At 38.6% G+C, this 24,577-nt stretch overlaps 1 protein-coding gene across 4 annotated transcripts in view; it reads left to right on the forward strand.

The window, feature by feature from the left end:
* TBL1XR1 (TBL1X/Y related 1) overlaps positions 1–17,652 on the forward strand; it is a 118,353-nt gene extending 100,701 nt beyond the window's left edge. For all 4 annotated transcript variants that reach the window (XM_052802947.1, XM_052802944.1, XM_052802946.1 and 1 more), the window contains 11 exons: positions 1,670–1,802; positions 1,999–2,140; positions 2,436–2,499; positions 2,601–2,698; positions 4,463–4,523; positions 5,750–5,871; positions 6,364–6,438; positions 8,883–9,010; positions 9,203–9,368; positions 10,285–10,386; positions 12,232–17,652. In XM_052802947.1, coding sequence (XP_052658907.1) covers positions 1,670–1,802; positions 1,999–2,140; positions 2,436–2,499; positions 2,601–2,698; positions 4,463–4,523; positions 5,750–5,871; positions 6,364–6,438; positions 8,883–9,010; positions 9,203–9,368; positions 10,285–10,386; positions 12,232–12,258 — 1,118 coding nt within the window. In that variant the 3' untranslated portion in view covers positions 12,259–17,652. The remainder of the gene's footprint in view (positions 1–1,669; positions 1,803–1,998; positions 2,141–2,435; positions 2,500–2,600; positions 2,699–4,462; positions 4,524–5,749; positions 5,872–6,363; positions 6,439–8,882; positions 9,011–9,202; positions 9,369–10,284; positions 10,387–12,231) is intronic.
* Positions 17,653–24,577: the final 6,925 nt, after the last annotated feature.

Genomic DNA, 24,577 nt, shown 5'->3' on the forward strand with positions numbered 1-24,577 from the left:
TCTGCGAATCCGCAGCTTGTTAAAATTGAGCATTGCTTGTGAAGCTCTGCAAACTACTTTTGACAAGTTCTCGGAGAGCTGTAACCGGCTCTCTGTAGGACAGGCTTCCTTGTCATGCCGAGATCATCATGGTTGGGGACACAAATCCTGTGTTGTTGGTCTCCTTTATCAGGATCAGTTTTCATGATTTGCCGTTCAGAATTACTTGAGGCAACTGCTTGCAGGTTTGGTTTATTCATTGGTTCCATTTTAGTTGTCATTGGTGAAACAAGTGAGTTTTATTTGTCATCACTGGTCAAAGGAACATACCTTACAATCAGCTTTAGTATAGAAAAGTTCAGGTTGGGCATTAAAATGTGATTTTGAAAATATTGTTGTGGAAGTCTGAATTACACATTTCGGGAGGGAGTTACAGCTCTTGCTGTAAAAGCCCCTGAAGAAAAGACGTTTTTGAAAGAATATTCATATCAAGCCGTGTACAAGTTTTGCATTTTACAGCTGGATTTTACTAGTTTTTTTCATTATAGTAGATGTTAAATAAACTGGAAATATAATCTTTGGCTTAAACAAATAAGCTCTCTACTTTGATGCTTTAATTTAAAAATCTCAAAAGAATATTTACTTGCTAACTGTGAACTGGATAGACTAAGCGTAAACTTCAGATCTCAGCCACTCTTAAATGTGATATACCAGCAACCCCTACTGGCTGGTACACCAAATTATACTGGCATTGATTCTCTTCAATTGAAGCAATGTTTTATATGGTGTTGTTTCTTAAAAATATGTGTGTTCTAATAGCCTCTTCTGTTTTCTCACACATACAAACAGTGACAGAAACCCTTAATGTTAAATTAAGCAAGAGGTTTGATATGGTTTGTTTTACCACAGTGAATAAATACAGAGCAGGTGAACTGTTCAGGATTTTTTATATTCTGCATTTACACTCAGTGTGAATTTATTTTTAATAGAAAATGATTGATGGTAGCTGCCAAGAAGTCTGTTTTGTTAGCTGAATTACCCCCAGTATGTTTTACAGAACAATACGGATTCAACGTCACTTCCACGCAGAAAGCTATGTATTGCCACAATTCTACAGTAATTGCCGATGCAGTTTAAAAAGCTCTGTTATCAGTTTACCATATCACCAAATGTTATTATATTAATTAGAGCCATTTTGTAAAGGAAGTGTCTGAGATGTGGATTTAAAACCTGTTTGACTGCAATTGGTGAAAAGAGAGATTATTTGAAAATGGATGTGTCATAAATGTATTTTTAAAGCACAAGATAGACTAGTAACATATTGTACTATGCAGTATTGTGCCTGAAAAACTGTGAGTACTTCTAACATCAGCGTTTATTTTTTAACATAGCAAAAATTAACTTTTGGCCTCAGTTTTGAAGTTTCAAAATTAAATCCATTTGGATGGCGAGGTTTAGAAGGGCTAAGAGCTTTCTCACATTTTTGAAACTTCCCATCTGTTTATAGTACTTCATAAATTGGAACTGGAAAAATAAAGTAACATTTCAGCTTTGTCAAATTTTGATCCACGTAAATTATGAATTAATTCTTATGCTCGTCCCAGAAGAATATGAACCATACAGTAGTTACAATGTATTGTCCCAAAATATTAAAATCCACCTCTCTCTACTGTTGTTTCCCATAATGCAGATAATCACACAGATATGATGGAAGTAGACGGAGATGTCGAAATCCCTCCCAACAAAGCAGTGGTGCTGCGTGGCCATGAATCTGAAGTATTCATCTGTGCCTGGAATCCCGTTAGTGACCTTTTGGCCTCAGGGTATGTGCACTAACCATGTGCGTACGTAATACCGATGCTCGTTGGCATACTTCTGTATGATGGTAACAAGTTAAAATAATACCTGCCCCAACACCCTCTACGTCAAATGGCACAATGTTTGCTGTTTTGAAAGGAATACATTTTAAAATGGAATTAATTGGGAGAAGGGGTTATATTGTCATTAACTGTTTTGTAGATCTGGAGATTCAACAGCACGGATATGGAACCTCAGTGAAAACAGCACGAGCGGCTCTACACAGCTGGTACTTCGACACTGTATACGAGAAGGAGGGCAGGATGTACCCAGCAACAAAGATGTGACATCACTGGATTGGAACGTAAGTAGAAATGGCAGTGCTCAAAATACTCCAAGAAAATCGTAGCTATAATTTTGCATAGTCAAATTTTAAGTGACAGCAACTGTGCATCCTCTGCTATGGCTACTGAAATATTTCTGAGTTGGATTGTAATTTCCTGTATTGTACTTTGGGGACTTCTTTTTAATAAGTTGTAGTCAATGGAATAAATATCATAAATCTTATGCAGAAGTATTTATCTGAAATTTGCTTTGTGCTCTTCAGCTTTGAGTTATACAGTAAAAGTAAATAAATAAAATAACCTTTTTGCTGGCAGAGTGAAGGTACACTTCTAGCAACTGGGTCTTACGATGGCTTTGCAAGGATATGGACTAAAGATGGTAAGTGAAATACTTTTAATTTCCAGTATATTTTCCTGTATTGTGGCTCACAGCATAGATTTTTATTTTTTTAATGTATTCATATCAATATAAATTTTCAGGTAATCTTGCCAGCACCTTAGGGCAACATAAAGGTCCTATATTTGCGTTAAAATGGAACAAGAAAGGAAACTTCATTTTAAGTGCAGGAGTGGACAAGGTGAGATAATCTTTGGTAAAATTAAAATTCTTTCCTTCACCATTATAATCTAATTGTAAGCATAATAGCAAAGCTATAGAAAGTAAGTAAATTAAACTAAAGGCATGGGACTTAAATATGTACTTACAAAGAACTTGTTATGCTAGCTATGTTTCCTTGTGTTTTATAGTAGTTTATTGAGATATTTTAATTTATTAGATTTCAGTGTCCCTGGATCTCTTCCCAATTAGGTTAGTGCATTGAACGCAGGAACATTAAACCTTTGTAAAACAGAATCATCTAAAATTTAGTGAAGCACTTTATGCAAAGCCTCAGAAAAAAATCATACTGGAAGAATAGGTTCAGGCTGATTGGGATATCAGTGAAGCCTGAGAATGATTAAAAAGGTTAGAGCTGGAACATAAGAAAAGTCAATATATCTGACCGGGGAGGTGCCAGTAGTGTAATGCCATGAAGCTCATTGTTTGACTGTGTTTTATTTCACATCTCTAAACAAACTTAAAGACTCACGAGGTCTTTAAATTCAAAGCTGTTGTTAGTGTGAGAGATTTTATGAATCGTAGGAAGGGCACATAGTGATGAAGAATAGTCTTAAGACTAATTCAAAGATTAGAATAGACTATTCAAAGATTAAGAAGAGTTGGTTTTCCTCTGTAACCGATTCACGCTGCAGAAGTAAACACAGGCTTTGTCTTAGTGAGACTGGCAAACTGCAAGCTTAGTAAGATCACAGGCCCACAATACTTAAAACTGGCAGTGTCACTGTAAAGTAGATTTTCTCAAGGGTTTTTTTGGTTTTGTTTTTGGTTTCTTTTTTTTCCCCTGTGTGCATTTAACCTGGTTTGCTTCAGTGCCCAGCTTTATAGATGCTTGTGCTGGCACAAAGGAAGGAAAAGTAAATGTCTCAAAGCATGGAAAGGATGGGTTTCTTCTTTTGGCAGCTGTGATGGCTTATGCCATTTTTTAAGTCTTTGTGAAGGTACAGCTTTTAATTTGCAGAAATATACTCTGGAGGAGATAGAAGCCTCATTTCAGTCAATAAAACTCCTTGGACAAAGCAACTGAGATTATGCTTTGAAAAATACTCTGCGTTAGCAGAAAGATTGACCCAACCTTATGCTTCTTTTCCATAAATAATTTGTGTGGTCAGTTCATGCTTCCACTGAATTCAGTGTCAAAATTTTTATTGATCATTGAGGTAGGTCAGGGATATTGGCATATAATATAGTGATTATAAAATACTGATTTTGTCATGTAAGATTACTTTCATCAGAAGGATATCAGAAGTATTGGCAGAGAACAACTCAGAACAAAATTACACCCTTAAATCAAATCTATCAGATTCTTAAGCATGAGACTAATTGTTTATATAAAGATCTCCATAGGGACAAATGAGTATTTGAAATTACAATTTGAGTCTACAAGTATTTGAAATTAAAATAGGTGTATGGAGTGGATTACAAGAATATAAATAGGACTAAGGACATAAATTTATTTATTTTTTGTTTATTAAAAAAAAAAAGCCCACAACCCCCTTCTTCCCTCCAGACCCTGTATGTTGTGATTAAACATATTGTGATATATTAAGGTTTCCTACTGTTGTCTGTACACCTACTACTATTTCTTTTAGTACTGGGTAAAACACTAGAAATATATAATCAGGAGCAGGTTTGGGCAATGGGGAGTAGGCTGGGTAGTCTGATACATTTGAATGGTAGTAGTTGTGGGGAAATTGTTTATTGTTTGTTTATCTGTTTAATACAGACCACAATTATTTGGGATGCCCACACTGGCGAAGCCAAGCAGCAGTTTCCTTTTCATTCTGGTAAGTCTTGATTTTGATGATTCAGGATTGTCATCTGAAAAGATGAAAAAAGTGTTATTTATTAAAATAAAAAAAAATGTGGAGTTTATGGTGCTTATTTACACCATTTTGAAGTCTTACAGGCAGTCTTTGGATACTGGATCCCATATTTGTAGTCTTATGAATTTTGAGAATGTAAACAAAGACAGAATTGTTCTGATTTCATAACTTTAACACTCACAATTTTATTGCAGTTCTGTGAAAGTCATAGGAGATAATCCAAATATTACTGACTTTCTGTAGTACAGTGGCAGGCAAATCAAGTGGGTGGGCCACGAAAGATTTGTGTTTATCAGCTAAGGACTGCATTTGTCATCTTCCTGCTACAGTAATCCCAGCTCCGCATCCCATTGTTCTGCGCTGCCTGCTGTGCTGTCCCCAATTTGTTTGGCCACAAACCAGCCGAAAGGCTGTTCACTGGCCAGCTGGGATGAGAGTGCAGCCTCTCAGGAGGTCAGACAAATTGCTTTGTAGGCTGCATGCTATGCAAGCCTGCCAGAATCAGCTGGAAAATAGAATAGAGAGGATGACAAACATGTCATTGAAGGGCCTTTAAGAAATGTGTCTCGTTTCCACTTTTTATTGTGCTCGCACTAAGTTTTCAGTGGCATGACAGCAATCAAAACCATCAATTCTTGATTTACTCGAAGCAATTCTGTGTGCTATCTGCCATAAATATCTTGGCTTGTTCAAATGGAATACATCGCCCATGATTAAGCTTCGAGTTACCACACCTTATAATGCTGGAATTAAGAAAGGAAATAAATCATTACCTTTCACTGGCTCCCATCTATCAGCACAAGCATGGACTGTTAGTGGAGATGAGTACATGCATGACGATGTGTTAAGTTGTAGGAACCTGTTCCTCATGCTGACTCTTGAGATTTATTTATAGATGACTTAACTACAGCTTGTTGTCCTGCTGCACTGTCTTCTGTATAACTGTTTCATTTCAGAGATGTTCCATGTTTTAATGACTTCCATTAAATTTTGTCTCATTTCTTTGTGCAAGACTGGTTTTGGCTGCATTTCTCACTGTTCATAGCATTCGCTTATCTTTAGAACTGCTGTAAAATTAATGGTTGCTTCCTGTTGGCATTTGTTCTAACGTGGTGCATGCTAAATTTGCAAATCAAACTCCTGCAGAATACATACCATAGTTTTAAATATCTTTCTTTTTCTTTTAGCACCAGCATTAGATGTTGATTGGCAGAGTAACAACACATTTGCCTCTTGCAGTACAGACATGTGTATTCACGTCTGTAAACTAGGACAAGATAGGCCCATCAAAACCTTCCAGGGTCACACAGTAAGTACTGGAAAGTTGGGGGTTGCTATGTGATATCTTTATTAATGAGAGATTGGGGACCAGGTATATTTGCCAGTATACAGCACTTGTGTAATGGTTGGTCTTTGGCAACAGTCAATAGATGCACATATGCAGGTAGTTGTAGTAAGGTCGTATGGTAACTGTAATCCCCATCATTATTAGAACAATTCTCACTCCCATGTGCAGATTTTTTTGCCAGTGCCAGGATGGCATAGCAAAAGTGAGCTTTAGAAGAAGAAACATGGTAATTTTAAGACACAGCCTATGTCGTGTATGAGCATGTATGGGAAAACGTGATGAACAGGTAGCAAAAAGTTGTTGTTATTGATGGCAAAGCTAGGAATGAAAATTAAATGTTAAAATACTGACAATTATACAAATACTCATAACTGCTGTCCAACTTTATCTTTTGTAAGCTGTCATTTGTAATGGAAGTGAAGACTCCAACTTATTCTCACTGTTCAATTTTAGAATGAAGTAAATGCAATCAAATGGGATCCAACTGGTAATCTTCTGGCATCCTGCTCTGATGATATGACTCTAAAGGTAACGGGAGTTCTGGTACTGGCTCTTGTCTTTGTAGGACTCTGGAATGCACACCATTAGCTCGGGCAATCCAGCAGTATCAGTGTACTTGCTGTGTCGTCTAATATTTGTTCTTTTTTAATATAACAAGATTAGGCAATCCTAGCAAATCCTTGTTAATCAGAGCCAAGCTTTGGTCCAAAGAACTTGTTACAGTCTGCCACCCTGAGACTTGGAGCATGATTTATTAGGTGCTTTTAGCTGTTTACAGAATCAGGTCATTAATCATTAAGCTGTCACGCTTGATGGTTGCTTTTGGTTAAAAGGAAGAGTTGGAATGCATGTCATGTAACACATATAAGAATGGGTGACTAACTCCTTTCCTGATTTTCTTCTGTTTTCCCCTTCTTTCTAGTTAAAATCTTTGGCATATTGTTTCTTAAGAGACTGTGTGTACTCCTTGGTTTTTCCAATTCATCAGGAGTCATTCTACAGTTTTCATTTGCACCTACACTTTTCCTCCAAATAATTCATAGCAACATGCTTTCTTGTAGAACTGGGGCAAACTTGTGAATGCAGAGGATACTGTAGCTTATACATATGACTTGAAGGCGTGATAGAGATCCATACAAAAATACCACCAGGTTAGATGCATGAGGAGAAATGAGGTTGTTCATGTCTGACAGGCCTGTGCTGTTCCCATGGTACAGATGCTTTTCTGTTACTCCCATACTGCTTTATAGTTAGTGGGTGTTTTAGCACTATGTTTGGTAGAGTTTCAGGATATGTTTCGGGGGGGTTTTTTTATGTTGACAGTGCTGTCCTGTTAGTAGCCCTTGGGACAGTTATTTCCATCTAGCTCACTGTTGTTTAATCAGAGACAGGGAATGGCTGAATGAGTAGCCAGATATCCCCTCCTGTGCTGGCACACGGTCAGGCACTTGCAGTGGAAGTCACCTTATCTAAATATAAACATTTAAGTGTTAAGCCTCCAGTCTAAAGCTAGATGTCTAGATATCTTTAGTCAACAGAGTGTCTAGCACCACTGAAGAGCAATTCATCCTTTCCTAAGTTAAGCATCTAAGTCAAGTGTGATGAGTAAACCCCTGAAAGCATCAGTCGTTCTGGCATCAGGCAATGGATGGAGTCGAAATAGCCAGCTTAAGCTGGGTATTTAGTACTTAGGCTTCTGAAACTCAGGTGAGAGGAGTTCCAGTCCAGAGCTCAAGCTCTTGCTGCTGCCTCTCAGTGAGTAGAGAGGTGACAACTGGGAACGTGTTTGTGGGCTCAGGCAATTAACTTCTTAGTTGCTGCTTTGAATTCAGCCCAGCCTGGAAAGAATGTTATCACTTTGTTCAGGATAACTGGAAGTCTCATTGCTTGTAGATAAGTCTGCACATCACTAATCACTTGGGGATCACTTACTTTTCAGTGGCAGTAGGAATGAATGTCAGGTTTTGAAGCATATGGAAGATGCCTATTTATTTATTTATTTATTTATTTCTCTCTCTTGTGATGCCAACTTGATATTCTCTAGGGCAGCTAATATGGACTTTTTTCATCTATACTAGTTTTGGGAAGAGAAGCTAGATTTTGATCCCATCAATTTAAACGGGAAATACAATTTTAATTCTGCCTGCACGTTGGAAATCAATTTCCCCTTCAGTGAGGCACCAGTCCTGAAAAGTGTCACTCATTTAAACATACATCTCAATTGCATCTTAAATACAGTTGGGCTCTAAACATGCTCCTGTTAGCTTTTTCTAACAAAAGGTGAGCTAAAAGCACTGCTGAAACAGATACCATTAAAAAAAGCGTTCAGATGATTAGCTACCATATCAAGTGTCACATTTAGGAAAACGTATAAAAGCCTTCCAAAATCCCTTCTGTAGTGGCAATGCAAACTCTATTCTGTTAAGAGTTAGTTTGTTGAAGGTTATCATGCAGGAGTTGGGAGTCCTAAGGAACTGTGTGAAGTACTGAACAAACACCTGGCAATGCAAATCATAATAAGCCAGGAAAATGGCATAATGCATTTTGCAGTATGCATCTATGGCTTTGTATGAAAACAGAAAATTGTTCTACTATCCCTTTATTTCACTCAGTCTGTATAGCAAGAAGTTCATATAAAAATAGGACTGTGGTATGTTGTTTCTTCTCGTTTTAGCGTCTGTTCTCATCCCTGCACTTTTCAAGGTGCTTGTAGTCAATACATGCAGATTGGTTTCTATAGACGGTACCTTTATTACTCATTAACCCCATCAGGTACTTGTAACTCAAAGAATGGAGGGTACTGGAATAATACTTGTCATAATTACTCTAGAAACCCAGCAGTCATAGCAAAAGTTTTGAGTGGCCTAAAAGGTAGCAGTCAGACTACAAATGATAGAGAAGAAAGATGTGAAATGTATTTTAGTACAATCTTGTGCTAAATGTCTTTGTGTTTTCTTCCATTTTTATCATAGATCTGGAGTATGAAACAAGACAGTTGTGTCCATGATTTACAAGCACACAACAAAGAAATTTATACTATCAAATGGAGTCCTACAGGACCAGGAACAAATAATCCAAATGCCAATCTTATGTTAGCAAGGTACTGTTTAATCCTAGTTTTATTGCATTTATTTTAATGCCTGTTAAGCATTATTTTTACTTCACTCTTTATTCATGTAGGTTCACAGAATGTTTTGAAGCACGTAGCATACTTTATCATATTGTGTTTGTATCAGTAACAAAAATATTTTGAATTGAGATGTAATTAATCTGTGTTTTTTCCCCTTGACAGTGCATCCTTTGATTCTACTGTTAGGTTATGGGATGTAGACAGAGGAATTTGTATTCACACTCTGACAAAACATCAAGAACCTGTGTACAGTGTAGCTTTCAGTCCTGATGGCAGGTACCTGGCCAGTGGCTCCTTTGATAAATGTGTACACATCTGGAATACGCAGGTATAGCTCTTCTGTCTGTTTAGAAGTTTGTGTTTTGGTCTTTTCCATCAGCACCCTTCCAGCCTTTGTTGCTCCATCATGTTTTGGCCACAAAGAGCTTTGCCATTCCTAACATGCTGATTCACTTTCTCTTTGTTCTAAGGTTGCTTCTGTTAGTGGATGTACGTTTAATTTCTCTCTTTGAGTCCTTGCCTATGGTGAAGTAATAATTGTCTTTACATTGTCTTTACTTAGCAAAAAAAGCCAAAAAAAACCCCCAACCAACCAAAAAAAAAACCAGCCAAAAAACCACCACCAACAACCACCACCAACAAAATATATTCAACAAAGAGTCTCCAATAACATGTTGCATCCAAAAATTGTCTCTGTTAGCTCTGAACTTTAAACTCCTGATAAAACAGGTTTGTTGTGAAAAATTATGACTGGATGTAGACATACAAATCTGATAGCTATTTCATTGATTTTCACTGAAAAACAAGAGAATGTAAAGTGAGAGAAGACGATGACAACAAAAAGTTTGTACTTAACTTTCTAAGAAAGGACACTATTACTTGTTTTGTGTTTCTGGCAAAAAAAGGGCTGATTGCAAATGAAAGTCTAAAGACCTTGTTGTTATGCAAGGTGTGATCTCTGGCTACTGGGAATTGGATATTAGTTTTTGAAAGGCTCATTTCAGTAATTGGAAGTAGTCATGACCATCCCCCGTTTTGCCTGTCGACCACAAGAGATCAAGATGCAATAATTGTGTTTGCCGCGGTCTTTAACACAGTGCTGAGATTGTCCACAAGTCTCATCTGGACCATTTCCTCTGAGAATTTCAGCTTTTAAAAGCAGCGGGGAAGTTTTACATGCTGTACAAATTTTACTTGTTCGCTTGGATTTTGTTATATTAATTACATGTTTTGTCCCTTTTTAGACAGGTGCCCTAGTTCACAGTTATCGGGGAACAGGAGGGATTTTTGAGGTTTGCTGGAATGCAGCAGGAGACAAAGTTGGAGCAAGTGCTTCAGATGGTTCAGTAAGTGCTGCTTGACTTGGTTGACATTCTAAAAACAGGCATCTTCTGGACATCTTTTGACTAACAATGGAGACAAAATTTCCTTCTGTAGCTGAACTTTGAATACAGCCAGCTCACCTGTAGATTTTCGCCTATAAGGGTGCTGTAATGTTGTAAGGAGAATGTCTTTGTTCGAGCTTAATGCATTACCGTTCTAAACCCTCCAAAAATCTCAGAAGGTGAAGATGCCTCTAATTTAGATTTTCTGTCCCTACTGGGACTTACTATGGAAATGTGTTCAGTGTGGCTGGTCTTTTCATTGTAGTCTGGAAACAAGTTCATTTTTGCCTCTTTGCCCTTTTCGAGTGAAAATGTTCAGTGTAGGTGATGCTATTATAATGCATGATAGGAATTAAATATCTTCTGCGTTGCATTCAACGGAAAGGACAGCAGAACAACGTACAAATTTCTGAATTCTCGTAATTAAAAAGTTCCTAAAAATGACAGGAGCTATACGTAAATACCAGTCTGATTACTTTGCTTAGAAGAAGGGAATAAAACCATATGTTTAACTAATCATGAATGCACCCCCTATCAACTTATAGTGGTGTGTTGTAGCATCACCTCCTAGCTCTTCTGACATTGTGCTGCAAAGTACTGCAGTAAAATATTAACATGCAGTTCTTCATAACAAGTACAATACTTGTTTTTTTGCTTGCCTCTCTTTTGCCATGGTTTCAAAAGAAAGGAGAAGAGAGCCTAAGGAAAAGCAAAATTAGAATAAAATAAGAGCGATAAAGGAATTGCATTTTGAAGTGCTGTAGCTTAAAGTAACAAATGTCAGCAAAAAGCAATCCTCGTAGCTTTGTAGTCCAGAGTCTCAGGTACAAGCTTAACAAAGGCGCCAAAGTGTTCTCCTGTCCTGCATGCTCCATGCTGGTAAGCAAGATTGCTTTGTTAAATCCAGAACTTCCTGTATTCTGTTCTGAACCCTTAAGTAGACTAAATTGTAGAGAATTAATTTTGATTGGTCTTTCATATCATTTTAGTCTTATAAGTATAGACAATATCATAAAAAGAACAAAAGTTCAAGGCATATCCTCAGTAGAAATTCATTATCATTCCCCCCTAGATGACCCTTTTATATACATGCTGTGTAACCTTTCCAGTCTTCCAGTTAATTTGGCCCAAGAGGCTGATTGTACTTGCAACAGATTTGTTTTCATTTAGTTTCTGCTCTTTTAAAAATGCTGGGTTTATATTGTTTGCTAGTGAAAGCCCTTCTCATCCCCTCTGTTTTAAATGTACTTATAGCTGGTAATAACTAAGCAAATATAGGTACTTTTGAACTGTTTGGTGACTGAAAGCATAGCTTGTATATGATTGTATTTTGCTAGTAGATTTATATATCTAACAGGACTAGAAGCACTACTTAGTGAAGATTTTGAAAAGACTAAAACTGGAATTTGTATTCCATTAACTGTTTTTTCAGAATTATTCTGATCAATTCTAGTATTTGCCCACACATTTTTAATTTCATTTTACTATATTTTTATAACCTAGATTCAAGTAAGTTCTTGGCCTCATAATCTTAAATAACAGGCAAACAGCTTACGTAAGATGTTGTTAATGTTCTGATAGTAATTCCTTAGGCAGCAGTACCCTTAGCACCTGGCTCTGGCTGGGTGCTCATAAACAAAGTGCTCACCTGGTGATTCCCCCCCCTCAATCTATTGTTAATAGATACAAGATTAAGCTTACACAATCTGTTTCGTAGGTTTTGCTCAGATACCCCACACGGAATTGTATAAATGTGCAATATTGTGCAATGTGCAATTTCTGTATATGTATTTCTTTTTCTTGCAGGTTTGTGTATTAGACCTACGGAAATAGCGCTACTAGTTGGAAGCCATGGACCGACTATGAATGTGTACATAGCCAAAATGACTGTCCCTGACCCATGTACTGCTATAGTCCCAATTGAACCATGGCCAGTCCACTACAGCCAAACGTAAAAGAAATATATACATATACTGTATATAAAAAGAGAAAAAAAAAAAAAGAAATTACACCCTGAAGAGGATGACAGAGTTTTGTCACAGCTTGTGAATCCTGTTCACCAAGTGCTGGAATCTGCTGTGCCCCAAAATAACATTTAAAGGTTTTGGATATGAAAAACAGAAGAGAGAGAGAGAGAGAGAAATATACCATATACAAGAGCAGACCCATATACATACCAAATTCAGAAGATACTAATGGCAGCCTTCATTACCCCTTCCCCCCTTTAAATCCATTGTGACAATGGATTGTGGGGTATTTTTGTTTTCCTTCTCAGTAGTTGAGCAGTTTGTGTGTACAGAGAAAATGGACTTACAGAAATCTGCAGCAGTAGTTTTTTCTTTGCTTTTAAACATTGGGTTTTCTGTTTTGTTTTGGTTAAGTTTACGGATGCATGAAGTAAGGGAGTGAATTAGTTTCTTGTTTATATTTTTTTCACCTTGGAAAAAAAATGTTTCTTTGAAACATATTGTAATGCATTCTTTGAAAAGGTAGATTGAACCTGATAATGTTTGGTACATTTTGTGGCTCCCAGAGCACAATTTTGTGAACAGAGGGAGGGTGGAAAAGGGATTATGGAGAGAGAAGAAAAAAAAAAAACCTTCTTCGAGGCGTGATATTTCACGTCCTGCTCATCTACGAAGTATGACGGTAATGGGTATAATGCTATGTTTTATTTTCTGGTGACATGGCTGAAATGCAGTAGTTTCTTATTTGGGACATAATTCTGCCAAACTTAAGAATTGAAGGGCACAAAAATACAGAAAAGAAAAATACAGGGATGCAAAAAAAAAAAAAAGGACAAAAAAAGAGGAAAAATTGCATCTTCTGTTGCTTTAAGACCATAGCTAAAATATGGTTAAATTGTGCACTATTGTGAAAAGGAGCAAAGTATAGCTGGGGGATTGTTTTTTAAGAGGTTAAGATCTTTCTGGACAAGGGTTCATGCCACAGCTTCTTTGAGAGTTGTCCATCGTTATTTGTAGGAGCTTAGATGTATAATTGTAACCAAACTCCAGTATTAAAAGTATCTCATGTAATTTTTCTTTATTAAAATAAAATCTTTGGCATATATTTGATAACACTGCCATTAAGAGGCAAAATGTTTACTACCTTAGATTTAAAAAAAAAAACTTAAACAAAGGACTTGCTTCAAGTTTATTTTAATAGCAGTGATTCAGCTTATTTAAAAGATGAATACTTGCACTAATTCCCCTGCTGCTCCAGTCCTGCAGTTTATTGTATCTTGTGACTACATTTTTTTCCAAATATAGGGTAGATGTAAGCTGCTATTTTTTTAATAATCACTACTATATAGTGTCTTTTACTCTGTTTACAATATCAAGTATTTTTCTTACAATGACAGATGTATATGGCAAACCTTTTTCTGCTCATGTGATTAAAAGTATACTGATAGTGATTTTATTTGTAAATGATAGCATGAGGTTGTGTTTACGCGTATGTGTAGTCGAAAAGGTTGCATCATGTCTTGCATAAGATTCCAAGAGTGTAAATTTATAAGAGAGGTTGTCAAATTTATGTCACAGGCATTTTACTTAAGGAATGGTTTATATTACAGAGCTTTGCAAAGTTACCAGTTTTATAACACTATTTCAATCACAAATAATTTTGTGGCTTATGATTGCTAGTCTCTAACCTATTTTTTTGTTTTGGTTTGATTTTTTTTTTTTTTCCTCTCCAAGTTAGGTATGAATTGATTTAATTGAGATAATGCAGCTTTGACATTTTAACCATTGTTCTTTAGGCATTGATTTCTGCTATTTCCATGGAATAAACACGACTTGAAGCAAGTCTGAGTTTGGCTAAGGTAGGGTAGCAATTTGCCAGTGGTAAGGAGAAGTCAACAATACATTCTTTATATATACCCCAGGATTATAATACTATCATACACAGCATTTAAAACCAACAAAAAGTCATATCCATAAAGACAGTCATCTGTGGTGGTTCAGTGCCAGCTATTTTTAGGGTTTTGGAACATAATACAAATGTTTAGAGCAATTACCCTGTGAGTTACAATATGTAGGAAACCTAATATATTGAGTGTCTGGCACTTGAAATATTGCTTTTATTGCTGGAGGTCCATGACTGTGGCTGACCTCTGTCATTTAATGAAAAAAAAATAAAAATAAAAAAAAAATTCTGTGCAATAATTTTAAACTGTGCTCCCAGGAATAGACACAAATGTTTTGAGTATGTTTAAGCTGCATTTTTCGTTTAGCAATGCATTTGTCAATTGCACTGAATTTAAATCTGAAAGTCAGAAGTGATTCTTGATAGTACTTTTGTATTTTAATATGGACAGTTTATTCATTTTCATAAAAGTTATTGGATGATTCTTTCAGCCAATCTAAACAATTGTGGTGGAATTCTGTGACATAGCTGCAAAATCACACAGCCATGTTTTAGGGTATTGCCATTTTCCTCTTTCTCAATCATCAGCTCTTTTGGTTGTAATTCTAGTTGCTTAAGCATAGTACCACATATTCAGAAATAGACGAAACAGAGCTTCAGTATCACGGGTCCAGGGCTTTCAGGTGCTCGAAGCACAGTCCAGCGGGAACGTCAGATCTGTTGACTTGAGTGCTCTGGACGCGCAGGCTGAGACCCCCAACCTGGTGTTAATCAGCAGTGCCCCACTGTAGTGGAATGATGCCAGTTTCCACTAGCAAAGGATCTGGCCAATAGATATTTTATTGTTGTCCTTTACTAGCATGCCACAGTGCTGCTCCTGCTCACACCTCTTCTCGCCTCTTGTTTTATACACTGTTAAATGCATGCATGCAAGGTGTGCTAGGTTCTGTGATTATGTGAAGCAAAAAGGAAAAAAAAAAAGAGAACCATGACATTAATTGTTACCTTTTATAGCACAAAGACCTCGTATTCAATAGTGAGGTAGACTATCCAAATTGTTCCTTTAAATTGAGTATGCCAAATGTCGGTAAGACCCTAACGTTGTATAAACGTATGCACATGCTTAGTCTTACAGAGTAAAATTCTGTTGCGCCTGTTTTCCAAGTGTAAAGGCAGACGTGTGCATAAGCCTTTGCATACATTACAGTTCCTATTTTTTCCAGTTCAACACGTTAATGGGCAAATATCCAGATAGAGGAGAAAAGGAAGGGGAAAAACTGGGCTCAGAATTAATGATGGAATAAGAAATGAACTGCTCTTGAGTTCGCTGTCTTTCTATGCATCCATCTCAGAATCCCGTTTCTCATTTCTGCATAATTAGTCCAGGTTTCTGTAGAGTTCCTCTTTTTCTATTTTTACTTTACCTTTTTTCCTGCATTTTTAAATTGATGTAAAGATTCCCAACCAGTGGACTTTTTAGTGTAGTTAAGAGAATATCTAGGTCCTCATAAAAGCTTTTTTAGACTCTTTGTAATGTTGATAAACTCAGTTTATTCTGGGACTACAATTGTGCAGGGTTATTTAGCGTGTCTACTAGATGATTGGAAATCTTATATGAAACACTAAAAGTGCCTCTTTTTCTGGGTTGGGTGGAGGGAGGTAATAGTTACCAGAGTCAGAATGACATGGCATTTTGAAGCATGTTTCTTGATTTCATGACACTTTAATGCATCTTGAGAGAAAGGCCAAAGATTTCTACCAATTTTAATTAATTTTCATTTTAAAAAGCACTCCTTTTTCCTTACACTGCTTACCTCATGCTAGGGTATTTAATGGGACGTTGTACCTTTGAAATGTTCTTTGTGTTTAGGAAGAATAGTAGGTGGCATAGGGCGGTTGTGCCAGTTTGCTTACAGAGCAATCTTAGCAGCTGATGCGTTTAGTTCTGCCGAATGAAGGAATTTCATTAAAATCGCAAACTGGGTTTTTCAGCTTGTAAATAAAAGGTTGTATGTTTTTGTCTGTTTAGCAAAGAGGAGCCTTGGGACCCGATTTTTCCAGTCTTTACTTAACCAGAAATCCCATTGTCTTTCACTTCATGAGAAAACCTTGCCAGAATAAGCATCGGAGGCGTTGGGTCTGTGTAATACCATGCAGCGTGCCGCATAGGTAAAACGAGCCACATCTCACTCGAGCCAAGACTCCCCTTGGCTTTGAGGGGGGGGTTTGCCAGAGCAGGATTGCCTGCCGGATTTAGCCCAGTGTTCCTTTTCCATTGACAAGCGTGATAGCTTCTCCCTTCCCAAAGTCATTGACAAGCATGATAGCTTCTCCCTTCCCAAAGTCCTGTAGAGCCGTTCCCCAGTGGGATCAGTTTCACACTCTCCAGAAGTCTGAAGAAAGCAGAAGCAACATTGTGGCATGTTAGAAGCAAATATGGCTTCGGGAGACAGCAGTAAATCTCCATCAAGATCCCTGACATTTTCCGTAGGGAGAGAGCTGTGGAGCAGTCTTCACTTCTCCCTCTAGAGAAAGCTCTGAAATACCACGTTCTGTGAAAGTGTGACTGTCTTCACTGTCAGTCTGATGGAAGGCAGACGAACCAGGAAAATCTGCCGTTTCTTGCGGATTGCAGGTTTAGTGTTAATAGTGCTTCAGATCAGTAGTTTTGAGTACATAATTCGCTTTCTCTGCCTTTAAGTTTGAAGCTTGACAATAACTTGAGGCATGTTTTTGTTTTGTTTTCTTTTTTAAATAATCATTCATTTTTACTTCATAATGTTTTTTGACATTTGTGGGTAAATACAAGAAAACAGTCTGCATGTTGTTGCTAGTCCAGTGTACTTTGCAATCTTGTCCTCAACAGACTGCAGTGTGCAGAACAGTAATTCTAGAATACAGAAGTAATTTTCTCTCTCTCCTGACATTGACATTGTAGTTGTAATGGTTTCATTTGGAGTTACAAATCCTTTGGGTCTAATTCTGTGAGCCTACCTATAGCACTGGATTAAAATGTCTGCATCATTTCTTCAGTTATCCAGTTAAATTACAACTGTTGTAAAAGTGTAAACCAGCCCATGACAGTTTTTTTGTACTTGTTTAAAGGACTTTTATTGTTCAGTTTTCATGATTATTGTCTAAAGAAGACTGATATAGATGTTCTATACTGTCCTGGACCATGTTAATTACACTTTATGATGTATTTTGGTTCTACATCACAATGATTTGTCCCCAAGGCCCTTATATCCCTTCTAGGCACATTTTCTGTTGCAGTTTCCCTTTGCATTGTATTGCTTTGACAACTGTAATTTGAATCAGATCTGAAAGAGGTCCAGAATAAAATATATTTTGATATTACCTTGGCTGAATGTAGTTTTAAATGCTTGGTTCAGAAGATTTGCACATGATTACGTTGGGGTGGTGGTAGACTGAAACGCTATGTTTAATACTTACTTTGGCACATTTTCATGTAAGACAGTACATAAGAAGCAGTGGGAGATAATACATTGTACAGCTACATACTCTTTATGAACACGCAGTAGATCCTCTGAAAACGGTGAAGCTATCCTCTGCCACCATTTACCGCTATGCGTTTGGTTTAGATGAACTGCTTTCTCACGTGTGCGTTTTACGTGTTTCATCTTCTCCTTACCCATACACTTGCAGAAGAGAAACTGGGTCTAGTGACATTCACAGCCACACTCCAGCTGTTTAGAAGATTTTGGAGGCGTGGGAGCAGGCTCCTGTTTGGTAATGCAGTCTCACGTCAGAGAGATCCGTTCTTACGGAGTGATTGACATTGATTATGGAAAGGAATGTTATTTGTGTTACTGTATTTCAGATGTTTGAAACCATTTAGATTTGCACATGAAATGACATGTATCCATCTATACCTAATGATGTTTTAAATTCCTTTAGAATTGTGGGCCGTGTCACAATCCAAGAGAGCGAACCCAGAGGGTTTATTTTCAATGTCGCTAGAACTTTATGGTGAAATTACTGCTTTTTCATGTAGACTGTTTATTTGCTATAATATGTTCAAAATTAATAGCTTTCTTAGTAATGTTATCAAAATCAATTTATTTTAATATGTTGAAATTTGCTGTTGAAAAACATACGTAATGGATTGAAAATGGAGGAGGGACTGTATTTTACAAGTGTCGAACCAGTCTTGGATTCCCTTCACCTGGAGTCTGAGAGCACTTCAGGATTTCTCTGTCATCGTTTGAATTTTGAGAGAGCAATATCGAAGCAATTTCATGGTTTTGAGTCAGACTGTTTGTACTAACTACATGATACAGAAAGTTTGTGTGTGTCTTGAAATTTCATTAGGGCAAACACTCCCCTCTAGAGCATGCCCCCCCCGAGATGCAGGAACCACGGAGTGGTGGTGCAGTACTTAGATATTACGCTTGCAGGGTAGTGATGCCCGCCTCTGTTCCCTGAGGAGGAGACAATATTCCAGGTAGGTGCATTATGCCATTCCCACCCAAATCTTCCCTTTGAAGTTTAGTTATCCTCATGCTGTAACAGTCTGGGTTTTGTAATGCTGTAGGAACTTGTGATCTCAGGTATTCATAAAGGCCATGTTCCCTACCTTGTAGGGAAATGATTTAATGGAAGTCTAAGCAACACCTTTGGTTCCCTGATGTCAGCACAGGGCAGCTGTAACAGAATAGTAATTTAGGAGGAATTTATTCTGCAGAGAACAATGATGCCCCAGTTAGTACAATTTGTCCTTAAGGAAAGCTGACCCAGGAGATCTGCCGTGCAGAGGCTTTCTTATTTATCTGACTAACTGGAAATTGGTACCATAAAGGATTGTTTGAAGGATTAAAAAAGACACAAGTCTTCTTAATAGACGTAATGTGAAAATGTTCAGCTCCTAGATACATTCTTCAGATACCACGTCAAGATTTTGGTCTCAAGAAGATGTCAAGAAGTCTCAATAGAGGTCAAGTACTTTCAACAGACTCTTTTCTTGTTTCCACAGAGATTTTCTGACTTGCTCTAGGTGCTGAGAACCCTAATTTTTGCCTTGAGAGAGCTGCATTTTGAGCTTTCTGAGTTACATGTTCTTGCACATTTCAAGACTTCTTCACTGGGCTGGCGACAGCTCGGATTGAGTGTTCTCCCTTCCCAGTTAGAGAACAAAAGGTCCCTGCTCACAGCGATGCTGAGGGGAAATTTCCAATTACTTCAGTGCAAGCAGACCTAGGGCAGCACTTCTGAAAAGAAATGTTGGTGGATGAAGGGTTTTTTTCTGACAAATATTAAAAATCCATCTATTGAAGATCGTGTTTCCCATTCCACTGTCTTGAAGGGCACATACAACAAATCTAAGGCACCATTTGCTCTTCTTGTATGTTGTTTCAGCCTTCATAGAAAACATTAAATCTGCAGGCTCCATTTAGTTTAATTTCTACCTTTGTCCCTGCTTTAAATGTCTTCTACTGACAAGACTATCTGAAGGTGTAGGGTCAATCTTTAATAAATGCCAGGCACAGGTAGGGTGGAAGTCATCTAAACGTGGCTGTTGGTTCTCCAAAGCTGTATTGGGTCTTTACAATTTTTTTCTTGCTCACGGAGTTGCGGTGCTGCATCGTTTGCAATTACAAAAGCTACTAGGAGCATAATGTCTGCTAGCTGTTATGCTTGAACTGCATTGTGGCTTTACACTTTATGGAAAAAGACTTTTTTATCATATAATAACCATCTGTTCCTAATACTTAAATTGGGAGCTGCAGTAGATTCTGGCATATATCCCTTAATTTCTTGTAAGTGAATCATTTTTAAGGTAGGGAATTCCCACCTCAGGAAAACAGTGCAGAAGTGCAATTACTGATGCTTAGTTTACTTTTTAAGTTGTTATTTGAAAGTTTTGCAGTTCTTTCACTTTCTATTGCCACATCTCATCTATCTTCAGTTTGCTTGAATACTGCAGCAAAGTCAGGTGCTGATTAGGTAGATAGGAACAAACTGCTTTCTAGCAGGAAGTAATTTGAAGCCAGAAGCCAGTTCCCAAGGCAAAGAAGTAGGAGTGTGTACAGTTGCAATTGCGTTGTTTACCATCTCGTGCTCAAATCGGTAAATCTTGCTGTGTGTGCTGAATTAAATATTCTATTATTTTATTCTATTAAATACTCAATTTCAGTTTAGTTCCTGCAGCTAATTTTACAGGAAATCATTCAGTATGGTTTTCATAGAGAACAAATTATGACTTTGCATGGTGTGGTGTTAAAGCAGGGGAATTTCCTGTTCAGTACCCATTTGAAATGTCAGTTAAATAGAGGTATAGTTTGTTGCTGTTGCCTGGACAGTGCATATGCCTCCGAGTTTGGGGTTTAGGTATATGATTTCTTATCTAGAGCATTCAAGTGCAAAATACTTGTTGACCTATTTATTTATCTGCTGGCTTATTACTGTTTGCCTGGCTGGGTGGATAAATCATCTCAGTGTTTGTCGGCTGCTTTTCTCGTTGCAGGTAAGTTATGCCTCTGAATTGGACAAGAAATGAGAAATAATAAGAAATCTGTGCCCATAGTGCTCTGTTAGTTTGAACATCAGCCCGTTACGTGGCTTTCTGTGTCGTTTGCAGCTGGATGACATTTTACATGTGTGGACAGAGGAATTCCAAGAGTTCTGTCTCTCCAGCTTTTCATCCATTTTATTCCACTTTATTTAGGAGGACTTTTAAATAAGCAGGATCAAATTGAATACTTTTGCTTTTGGAGGTTCTGTTTGAAAATAATGGAGTCATCAAATAATTAGGAAGGCAAGGGGAAATGACCGCAGTTGTAGTCTTGAAGAGAAGTCGGCAGTCAGGCAGGCTGCATGTGCCTGCTTCTGACAGACAGCTGCCAATCTGGTCTCAAAGGCTTTCCTCAGCCATCTATTCCAATACTGCGATAGTCTTAATGTTAAAGCACTTTTCTGTCTAATCTGAATCTTCTTTGCTGCAATTAAAAACTTACTATTTTGTCCACCCTGAATGTGGGGAGAAAGAAGAAGCTGTTTCTTTATCGTTTACAGCAGCCTTTTACATATTCGAAATCTGTTGTTGTGTCTTTTCTTCTTTAGGCTGAACCGTCCTCAGTGTGTCTTAATCAATTCATCAACACCAGCTGCTCTTCTTGACAAACAATCTAATGAATACTGAAATAAGAATCATGTTTATAAGAAATATGCTCTCTGGCACGAGTGAGGAAGAGAGGGGGGGAAATTGAAAATGAAATAAGACTCCTAGTTTTGCAGTTCTGCTATAATAAATATGAACAATGGCTCAATAATTTATGAGTTTGCATTACTGATGTCCCAGCAAAGATGGGACCCCACTGTTCTTGAAAGTTTTACATAAACACCTTTTTTCTCTTCTACAAGCCTTTGTTTGCACTGTTCCCCCTTCCTGGTTTTCAGCTAGTGGCGGGTTTTGTCCAGAGTTGCCCAGCAGGTCTACAGCAAAGCTAGGAATAAAACTCAAAATTCCCTACTCCGAAGGTATTTCCCCCAAAACAGGATGGGAGGACCAGGCTGAGGGTTGTATCTGCCCATGGCTTCCACCTGGGACCACCCTCCCAAACCAGTTCTACAGAAATGTTCCAGAACCTGTGAGAATGGGGAAGGGCACCCTGGGAAGTGGAGATGTACGTGATGCCTGAATTGAAACAAAACAGAAGTGTGAATTCATAAAATGCTCCAGTGATAATTCTAACATGCTTGGTAAGAGTACTAAGAGATTAATGAGGACGTGTTGGATAATGAGGATGTGTTGGTTAATGAGGACGTGTTAGATAGTGTGGGACCTGAGCATGACATAAATGGTATGGAATAAAGGGTGGAGAATGTGCTGGGTTTGGCTGAGGTGGAGTTAATTTTCTTCATAGTAGCTAGTTTGGGGCTGTGTGCTGCATTTGTGCTGAAAACAGTGTTGATAACACAGGGATGTTTTTGTTACTGCTGAGCAGTGCTTACACGGAGTCAAGGCTTTTTCTGCTTCTCACCCCACCCCACCAGCGAGGAGGCTGGGGGGGCACAAGAAGTTGGGAGGGGACACAGCTGGGACAGCTGACCCCAACTGACCCAAGGGATATTCCAGACATCATAGGACGTCATGCTCGGCATGTAAAGCTGGGGGAAGAAGACGGAAGGGGGGATGTTCAGAGTGATGGCGTTTGTCTTCCCAAGTCACTGTTAGGCGTGATGGAGCCCTGCTGTCCTGGAGATGGCTGAACACCTGCCTGCCCATGGGAAGTGGGGAATGAATTCCTTGTTTTGCTTTGCTTGTGTGCACAGCTTTTGCTTTACTTATTAAACTGTCTTTATCTCAGCCCACGAGTTTTCTCACTTTTACTCTTCTGAGTCTCTCCCCCATCCCGCCATGGGGGAGTGAGCAAGTGGCTGTGTGGGGCTTAGTTGCCAGCTAGGGCTAAACCACAACAGCCTGATACATGCTGAGATTTCTGGATGTATTCTCCAGCAAATGGGCACCTGAGGGTGCTTCTGTGTCTATGGGTATGTAGGGAATGACTGAAAAATGGTGAAGAGGTATAAACTACTTTCAGTATTCAGATCACTTCTAGCTCTCGGTTATTATTTGCTCTGCTCTTGCCTGTATTGGGGAGCAACCTGGACCCTTCTTCTTAGGGGCCTGAGCATGACTGCTGCTGCCATGGGGATTAAGTCAGAAGAAAAGACATATCCTTTATCAGCCCTAATTGAGAGAGGGATTTTAAGGATCAAACAGTCTCACCAGTGGTGGAGGGGGTAGGTGTGTACTGTATTCTCAGCTGCTTCCATATCCCCAAGGAAAAGTGGAAACTAGAAGAGGAGGTTTTATTAGCATTATTTTATCACTGCCGCTGAGCAAGAAGGATGTGTTATTTTCCCATTAGGTTTGTGTGTCTCTACTATTTTCCAAAACTTGCTACTCCAGCTGGGATTGCTGCAGCAGTGCTGTACTTGGTTCACGATAAGCTGCAAGATTTCATTTTCTTTTCCTTTCCCTGGTGTTAGGGCATTAGTTGTGCTTTGTACAGGCTCCTGAGCAGTCGTGGTCCTGGGGCAAGAGCAGGAGCATCCGGCAGAACGGTGCAAGCCAGGCACCATGGCAAGCCCTGCAACTCAGGAGCTGCTGCCAGGCATCCCAGCAAGACTTGCCTCATATTGAAGGCAATTTCCAGAAACTCAAAAAAGAACTTGGTCTGGACTAATAGGGCTGAGTTTTAAGTTTCAGGGTGCAGGTGTGTGACTCTCCTTAAGATGTCCTAACACCTCTTCTGACCTAGAGCATTGCTTCTTGCGCGCAACTATCCAGTGTCCAGTTTGTCTAAGCGTGGAGAGAGGCTAAAAGAGCAACATGGTGTTGCAAGGACTTGTCATCTGAACTGAACTACAAATAGGAAAGAGAAAAGTGTCTTGGAACGGGAGCAAATGCAGTCAGTAAGATTCAGAACATAAGTAGTGTTATTATTTCCCATTTCCTGTAAGCCAATTTACTGTACTTCCAGCCTTCCTTCTCCTCTATACAAAACAGCAGCCGGAGGAGTCATTAAAACAAAGATTGGATCCCAAGATTGCCTATAATTCAGATACTTCAGTGATAGAAAAATGTATAGTTTCCAGAGAAAGCATGTGCGAGTACCAAATCTCACCAAATTGCAGAGATGTTAGTTTGTTCAAACCAACCCCCTCTGTGCTTTAGAGGAAACAATTTACTACTTTAGTAAATAAACACAGCTGTTAAGAAGTTAAGATTAGACTGTCAGATTCATCGTCCGCTGAGTAAATGATAGCATACAGGCCCTCACTATCTACAGAAGTGAAGATGCCAGAGTATGCCTCAAGTATGGAAAAAAGGAGATTAAAAGGCAGATACAACAGTTGATGCACTGGGACCACAGTCCTTTCAACTGATGGGTGGATGGGGTGCTCTTCTAAAGTCTGCTGTTACAGCAGGCATATGTGTGTGTGTGTGTAGATGTGCAGGGGGGAAGGAGAGAAAGGTTAGGACTTCATGAAGAGTACCAGGCTGTCAGCTTTGCAGAACGACAGGGAAACTTCCCCAGGCACAGTTGCCGTTGGAGACTGAGGTCAGCTGCTCTGCACTTGACCTTCCTCTCGTCTCCTTGCATTAGTTTGTCTTGCAGAAGTGCTGCCTCTTCCCACTGTTCTAGCTCCCTGGGGCAAAGTCCATGGCCATTAGCATTAAATGCAGGATTTAAGTGATGTCTGTATGATTAATATCAGAGGCGGTCTCCTAACCAACAACAGGGAGGGGTATTTC

The sequence above is a fragment of the Harpia harpyja genome, chromosome 12 (assembly GCF_026419915.1).
Source record: "Harpia harpyja isolate bHarHar1 chromosome 12, bHarHar1 primary haplotype, whole genome shotgun sequence".
Lineage (NCBI taxonomy): Eukaryota > Metazoa > Chordata > Aves > Accipitriformes > Accipitridae > Harpia > Harpia harpyja.